Source organism: Punctularia strigosozonata (genome assembly GCF_000264995.1).
Source record: "Punctularia strigosozonata HHB-11173 SS5 unplaced genomic scaffold PUNSTscaffold_7, whole genome shotgun sequence".
In the NCBI taxonomy this organism is placed as follows: Eukaryota; Fungi; Basidiomycota; class Agaricomycetes; order Corticiales; family Punctulariaceae; genus Punctularia; species Punctularia strigosozonata.
Genome location: NW_006767439.1, coordinates 1,607,390 through 1,614,902, shown reverse-complemented (window position 1 = coordinate 1,614,902; position 7,513 = coordinate 1,607,390). Strand labels below are relative to the sequence as shown.

The 7,513-nt window shown below is 55.6% G+C and overlaps 2 protein-coding genes across 2 annotated transcripts; one reads left to right on the top strand and one right to left on the bottom strand.

Moving 5' to 3' along the window:
• Positions 1–1,850: 1,850 nt before the first annotated feature.
• On the bottom strand, positions 1,851–3,379 carry PUNSTDRAFT_144153 (HCNGP-domain-containing protein). The gene is made up of 5 exons (XM_007384542.1): positions 3,317–3,379; positions 3,197–3,242; positions 2,852–3,138; positions 2,547–2,757; positions 1,851–2,134 (listed from the first exon to the last, which is right to left on the bottom strand). The coding sequence occupies exons 2-5, from the start codon at positions 3,231–3,233 to the stop codon at positions 1,920–1,922; spliced, it is 750 nt and encodes a 249-aa protein (XP_007384604.1). The 5' UTR covers positions 3,234–3,242; positions 3,317–3,379; the 3' UTR covers positions 1,851–1,919.
• A 493-nt stretch (positions 3,380–3,872) lies between these two features.
• Positions 3,873–7,248, top strand: PUNSTDRAFT_135028 (kinesin-domain-containing protein; the record flags this gene model as incomplete). The annotated part of the gene is made up of 16 exons (XM_007384541.1): positions 3,873–3,975; positions 4,045–4,096; positions 4,226–4,316; positions 4,403–4,501; positions 4,578–4,622; positions 4,677–4,772; positions 4,844–4,947; positions 5,032–5,113; positions 5,173–5,250; positions 5,314–5,412; positions 5,473–5,606; positions 5,668–5,720; positions 5,781–6,453; positions 6,520–6,624; positions 6,683–6,760; positions 6,816–7,248. The coding sequence occupies 16 exons, from the start codon at positions 3,873–3,875 to the stop codon at positions 7,246–7,248; spliced, it is 2,325 nt and encodes a 774-aa protein (XP_007384603.1).
• Positions 7,249–7,513: the final 265 nt, after the last annotated feature.

The window sequence follows — 7,513 nt, the reverse complement described above, 5'->3', positions numbered from 1 at the left end:
TTCGCACCTTTGGTGAAGAGCTTGGTGATGATATCTCAGCTCCAACTCCTTTGTGTGTCGATAACCAAGGATCCATTTTTCTTTCCGTCAATCCTGTGCTTGATCGCCGCACTAAACACATCGAAATTCGCTACCACTATATTCGTGAATTCTATGAAAGTGGTCAAGTGGATATCTTCTACGTGGCGACTGAGGACCAAATGGCCGACGTTTTCACAAAGAATGTTCCATTCAATGTCTTGGAACATTTTGTCACTCATTCAGGACTTATTCCTTCTGTTCCTTCGATCGCAACTTGAACAAGCGGGAGTGTTGAACTTTGTATATTGTATATATAAGGAAATATCACACGCTCGTTACCTATTATGTACAGATTCTCTCACATGTTCTATTCTTGTGTTCTTCTTTGCGATCTTCTATCTTTCCTGATTGATATTACCGCTTTAGGCACATTCTTTTGTTCCCTTTATGGAAATGCTTCCCTCGAGCTCCCTCACATATACCAGGAGCTCTCCCTTCGCATCTCCTCAGTCTTTTCCCTTATACTTTGACTGAGGAGTGAGTCTGCCATGTCCCTTCATGTCCCTTATGTCCTAACGTACTTATGATGCCTCTGTAGTCATATATTAGGTACTACATGCGTAACTCAGTCTTTTCCCTTATACTTTGACTGAGGATCATATATTAGGGAATTATCGCTCTTGCCTTCAGATCCAGAAGTTCATCAAGCATCGGTTCTGACGCAAAGGGAGTTGGCATGCCATGTTTTGCGACAGCGCGCTGTTGTACTGCGTGGTGTGGCTGAGATAGGGTCGAGGCTTTCCGACCATGGTAGGTTGTGGTATAGGTAGATAGATTTCCCACGAGGCACCGGGGGCTGTACTGCACGCCGAGACTTTTTCACGGGCGATGGTATAAGGCAGCGGTCTATCATTATCACTGCTCCAGCAATGTATCTTAGGCTAAGTTTCGCCACTCCGAGCTGGCAAAGACTTGCATCCCTTTGCCGTCTCTTGCATATGTGACTGTACGAGAACTTAGATCGACAAACGAGCCTCGATGTATAGCTGAGATGGAGGCTCGTCAGGGAGGGAGGGACACGCAATTGAAAGTTGACTGCGTCGATATCATTGGCGAGTGTGGTGCAGAGGTGCGTTCCGTATCGAGCTCTGGTCCCTGCTGTGATGCACGAAAATAAATTCGTACCAGCCGTTTCAGAACCGCCTTGTTGGGTCGGGGGTTAGACTTGGGTAGTTTACACTAGATAAACCTTTGTGTTGCGTGTGCCGTAGGGAATCCTGCTGTATATACGATGTCTCGAAGTACCGTGGGAAAACGTGTTCTAACATGATCGGCTGGTGGTGTAGCGTAGATATCGAAGGCCACATAACTGTGTTGGCTTAGCGCTTCTGATTTATTGCTCGGATATCCGTGACGCGGGTTCCTATAGCTCAGCTAGATGTGTACTGCTCCGTATCACTTGCTTTCTTGGGATGTCTGCTTCCTTCTCTCCGCTTCGGGTAAAATTTAGCTGATTTATTAAGCCTCAAGGGCGAGTCTTTATAGGCCATAACTAGCTAGGCGGCCGAATGAGTCAAGTTTCAGTGCATGGATAGGAGATGGAACAATTTGGAATAGACCGGGTGATGATCAATAGCGTTCTTTCTAGAGCGCCGGTTGTGATCCAGGAGAACTCGGGGAAACCAGCAGAGCAGCCCGCGCTTCAAGCCAGAGTGCTTGCGGTGCCATGTTCGGTCGACCGGATCATATCTCGTGGAGAATCGGTACACCGGTGACGATATTGCCAACACCTCCACAAATCCATTTCCCCGTTTGTCAGATACAGGACAGGGACCTTGAGAAACGAAAACCGCGTTCAAGCTGCCACCGAGCGATCCGAAAACCAAGATCCGAACAAATCACCCCCATCTACTGCGTTTGGCCGGCGCGGACGACAGGTTCCCGCCCCCCACACTCCTGGCTCCTCCATAAGCCGCCGCAAGGTCGCTCATAGCCCCCGCTCCCGTCTTCACAGACGAGGAGGAAGCAAAGTCGATGTGGGTGCGCTTGACGTTCTTGCCGGTGTTCGTCTGAGACGCTGCTTGCTGCTCCGAGCGCGCTTTTTGTCGCTCGGCTTCATATGCACGACAAAGGCGGGGGAGATGCGCCCGCGCACACGAGGAATTGAGGTTCGCCAGATGGATGGAAAGAACAAGCGATGTAGCAATTGCACAGCCCAATCGAACGCCCGAGATGTGCGATATTGTATTGGTGTGATGGTCGGATAATGCGTGGAGGGACGTTTTCCCCGATGGCGGTCATCGAACACAGGTGTCGTATCGCCACATCGGGATTATTGGTATGTCCGACAGGCGATGAGGGTATTCAAGCAACAGAGATCCGCGGAGCATAGCAAAGCGAGTGTGATGGTGCCAACACGAATATGGTTTTGACGACGGAGCAAACAGAGAGGCGGGCGCGTAGCGTAGATCGAAAACGGACGCGCATCAACGACGCAGCACACATCTGCTGGGATAACCACGCACCGATTCGGTCTGCGAACCACTCCTCCCGGACGTCGTTCGGGTCCCAGAGCGTCCGGGGGAAATAGGAAGCGCGCTCGTCGACGTCGGCGAACTCGACGAGCTTGGCGTACAGGTGCGGGTTCCGGAAGGCGCGGTTGGACATCAGCGAGTCGTTGAAATGTTGCGGCGACTTCGGATCCTGTTTGAGCGAAGCGAATCTCGCCAGTTTAGCCTGCCGATGAGGGAAGAAACAGAAACAGAAAGCAACGGGTGGTGAGCACATCTGATGAGGACGAGAGCGTAGGGGTGGGATCTGGGGTACTCACCTGGATCGCGGGGTCGGGAGGTGCGGATGGGGCGGGGGGGATGCCCCAGTCTGCGACGCCGGGGATAGGCGGCGGATGAAGGAGCGCGCGGAGCCGGGCCGCGCTGTCTCCGTGCTCGGGTTGCTGGGTGGATGGTGCAGGCCTTAGCGTACTCGTCGACGGCCCTGGGACGTCATCCTCTGGCGGGCTCGGACTATGCTTTCGTGGATGCACCTTGACGTGCGCCGGTCGACGTATTACAACTTGCGGCCGTTGTGTCGTCGTATTCGTGGCCGCAGGTCGGCGGGCTGACGAACGTCCACGTGAGTATTTCATAGATACATCACAGGCACAAGGGGTGCTCACTGTCTGACAACCTGGCGTCAACATCCTTTCGCTTCATCGTCGTGCCCTGCCCAGCGAGAAAAGATCGTGCGAGAAAGAGGGAAGCAGGTGCGACGAAACGCCGGCTGAGGAAACGCTCACATGGGCGGTTGTCGTCGTGCTGCTCGCCTTGGGACGGTGCTGGCTGTCCTCGCCGTCGCTATCCTCATTGTACGATACGATTCCTGCCGAGAAATCAGCATTAACGATCGCAACAATCATGCGAAGCACGCGCTCACCGTTCATGACGCCGGGCGGAGAGAGGACGATGCAAAAACGCAGGGGTCCCGCGGGTGGGGGCCTCAACGATCATTGAACGACCATTGAAAGCGCCGTGACGACCGGCAGCGTATCCACGTGATCGTGTTTATCTCCGCGCGCCTTTCCTCCCCTTTGCGGCCAAAGTCGAACCGCTGTGGTCCAAGCTCGGTCCCGCCTTTCCGGTCGTTCCTGGGCTCATTCCTCCTGCAGCTGTCGTGGTCAAGATCCAACTGGGAATAGGCACTGCTATTGCGCAACAAATCGCGTCTCTCACCGCGGACTTTACTCCATCAATCCGAAGTTGTATCACATCCACCGCGATCAAATACACAACGCTCTCTGAAATCTCGTATTACTCTTACACCTCCTCTGGAACACGCGGATCTTGTCTTGAGGGATGTCTAAGGTCAAGATCTCGGCGCGCCTGAGGCCCAAACTGCCGCAGGAAGTGGACGACGGGGGGATTCATGTCGAACCGCATTCGGAGGCAGAAGGCGGAGGTGAGCGGCGATGGTTCACGCATATTGAGGTTATCACGACCTATGGCTGAACTTTGCGTGTGCTTTCAGGATGCGTGGTCGTCGCCAATCCAAGAGACGTGACCCAGATATTCCGATTTCCGTGAGTATTCCTATTTATCCCCTGCGACCTTGCGGCCCTTCTCTTCATGTCGTGTCCCCATACTCCTCGGAGGATGGGAGCTCCGATCAAGCGCGAAGGATGACAGTTGATCACGGTTTTCACATCCAGGTTCTCGTCCGCATGGCCGCCTTCAACCACCCAAGACGAAATCTTCAACCGCGACGTCCGGCCCCTCCTGGACGCCGTATTTGGTGGCGTGGTGCGTTGAAATCTCCTCAACAACATTTATCATGCCCTCTCTTGGCGCAAAGAGCTTGACTCGGTACTGACGAGCCCCGATTGCAGACCGTCACCATCTTCGCATACGGCGTGACCTCATCCGGGAAGACGCATACCATGCAGGGAACGCCGGACGAACCGGGCGTCATTCCCCGAGTATTACAGGTACGCCTTCTTCGAATCTGGAAACTCGGTTAGTCGCGCATAGGGAGATGTAATAACCCAAGGTTATCTTTACCAGGAACTGTTCGCCTGCCGCGAAGCATTGACGTCCGCGTCCGCCGCCGTGAGTCTCCCACCAAAACACTGGCTCCATCCGTTGCTCACGAGGATACAGCAGACGACAGGCGTGCGCCTGGACAGCATCGAGTTCTCCGTGAGCTACATGGAGATCTACAAAGACGAATGCTACGATCTCTTCGTCGCCCGAGAAAGCGTCAGTCTCCCTATTTACCTTTTCCGTCCTCGATCGACGGGCCTGCTCACGTCGTTGTCCGGATTCACCAGGCGCCGAAGCTGCCCGTACGCGAGAATGAGTTCGGGCAGGTGTTCGTCGCCAACCTGTCCACGGTGCCAGTGGGCAGCCTGGACGAATTCGAGTCAGTCTACGCGTGAGTCCTTCTCGTACCGTCTCGTTACCGAGGCGACGACGCGTACTAATCTGACGTCTTGCTCTTCGGTTTCTCGTCATCCAGCAAGGCGAACAAACGACGATCGACGGGTTCGACCAACCTCAACCACGCCTCGTCTCGGAGCCACGCTGTGCTCACCGTCGAGGTACTGTCCCATCCGGATATCAAATCTGCTTCCTCTTTAACGTCTTGTTCCTGTGATAGGTCGCTATGCAAAGTGGGTTCACCACCCGCACCGGCAAGATCAACCTCGTCGATCTGGCCGGCAGCGAGAACAACAAGGTTCGTACCCACCTTCCCCCTTCGCCGCGCTCGCTGAGCGACCAGCTGACGCTGTAAGATCAGCACACGGGCAACGACCGTTCGCGGATGGAGGAGAGCTCGGCGATCAACAAGTCGCTCAGCGTCCTCGGCCAGGTCGTGCACGCCTTGAATTCTGGCGCGGTGTGTTCCCGCTTCCATCTCTCTCATCATACCTCCGTCTGACCCTGCGCCCGCGCACAGAGCCGTATTCCATATCGCGATAGCAAGCTGACGCGCATCCTTCAAGACGCTCTCGGAGGCCAAAGCGTGGGCCTGCTCATCTGTAACCTCGCTCCCGGCACGAGGTTCCGGCAGGACACCCTCAACACCCTCAAGTGCGTCCGACCCTCATCTGTGCCTCTTCCCGCTCACGTCTGATCCGCGTGCCGTTCGTAGCTTCGCGGTGCGCACCAAGAACGTGGAGAACAAGCCCGTCGTCAACGAACGAGGTTCGAGGTCGTTCCCTCTACACATCTTCCCCAGCTGACCATCCTCGTTCCTCCCTCTAGATTCCCGACCCGCCCCAAAGCCGCACTTTGCGGCAGTTCAGCAGAAAGCGCCGAAGCTCGCCCCCGCGGCACTGCCTGCCACTATAGAAGCTGCGCCCGCTCCTGGCCCCGCCGCTACCGCTGCACCCATCGCACCCACCGTTCCCGTCACCGGCCATCGCGGCCCCCGCCCCTCGCTCGCCCCACGCCCCGTCGACGCCGGCTCGTCCAAAGTCCCCCGGCGAACGTCGCTCGCCCCTGGCGCCTCGACCGACTTCCGCTTCCAGCCATTCGCGCTCAGCCTCGCCAGCGTGTCTGAGGCGCCGCAATCTGCGTCGAGCGGTGGTGGGGGCAGCGGCGTGCTGAGGAGTCTGACGGACGAGGAGATCGAGGAGCGGATCAACAAGGCCGTCGAGAAGGAGGTCACGCGCCGTTTGGCGGAGAGAGACCGGGAGCGAGCGAGATTGGAGGAGCTGGAGAAGGAACTGGAGAAGGAGAGGTCGAGGAGGTCAGAGGGCCCGGGTGGGATATTGGACGGGATGGACCGCGACCAGAGTCAGGATCACGGCCAGAGCCATGATGAGGACCAGGCAAGCCGGTCGTTACCTGCGGGTGTGATGACGCCCATTTTGGAGAAGCACGCCGACTTGGACGACGAGCTGAAGAGGAGGCTGACGGAGCTCGAGAAGAAGATGTGCGTTTGGGGAACCACCTGCTCTGTGACGTTTTGAATATTGGACTGATATCGCATGTTTCACAGGGATCACGGCGACAAGGAGCTGCAGCTAGCGGACGTACTGTCCCCCACGTCGAAGAAAAAGACCGGGAGAGCATATGTCGCCCTGGCAAGGGCTCAGTCCGAAAAGTGGGTTTGCCCTGTATAATAATCCCCTTAGAGTCGCTGACGTATGATATTTCGCTAGGGGCGACTTGCAAGTCGCGCTGGACTTGTACAAGAAGGCGCAGTCGTACGTGCCAGACAACCTCAAGCTGCAGGAGCGGTGGGTGGTACTTGCTTCTTCTTTCATACACACCTGCTTATTTTCGATGCGTCAGAATCCTTGAGATCGAGTGGTCAGTCAAGAACGGCAAACCGTTCGAACCAGCGCCAAAGAAGTCGAAGAAGTCGAAGCACTCCAAGAAGACGCGTTCGCGCTCGGTGAACGACGGACCTAGGTCCGACTCGCACGACCACCATGACGAGGACGAGGACGAAGGCGAAGAGGGCAACGAGGTATCCCTACCGAAGAAGTCCAAGAAGAAGTCAAAGCGCGGTCAGAGTGTTGATTTTGGCACTGAGGTCACGAACACGAAACGGTCTGTCGACGAGACGACGGATGCGCAGACGCCTGCCAAGAAGAAGCGGAGGAGCGGCGAGAATGATGGCCTGATCCTGGCCGAGACTCCTGGTGAGGCAGAGGACACCGACGGCGAATGGATTACGGAGGTGTCCCGGCCGAGCCGACACCGTCTCCAGCTTGAGGCATAGTCAGCTCTATCCGCCAGCGCGAGAACAACATTTTTTTTTATCGATGACGACATACTTGTCGTTATTTCGCAACTGTAATTGTCCATCCTTTGACTGTTTTCTGAAGTATTATTGCTGTCCGGTATCTGGGTCGATCTTCTGTCAATCTATGCTACGCAGTCCAATCCTTGCATGTTGCCTGTCATGGACGTTGAGATTCATCATCCGTGAACGATATACGGCCCGGTAATATACGGCGCTTTTCACGACGGCTACTGATACATTG

Excerpts from the sequence above, each read along its gene's own strand:
- PUNSTDRAFT_144153 (XM_007384542.1), bottom strand. The coding sequence starts at position 3,233 with ATGAAGCGAAAGGATGTTGACGCCAGGTTGTCAGACA. Across the intron at positions 3,139-3,196 it reads TGACGCCAGGTTGTCAGACA|CCCGCCGACCTGCGGCCACG; the intron begins GTGAGCACCCCT and ends GACGTTCGTCAG. Across the intron at positions 2,135-2,546 it reads GTGGTTCGCAGACCGAATCG|CCGAGCGACAAAAAGCGCGC; the intron begins GTGCGTGGTTAT and ends GTGCATATGAAG.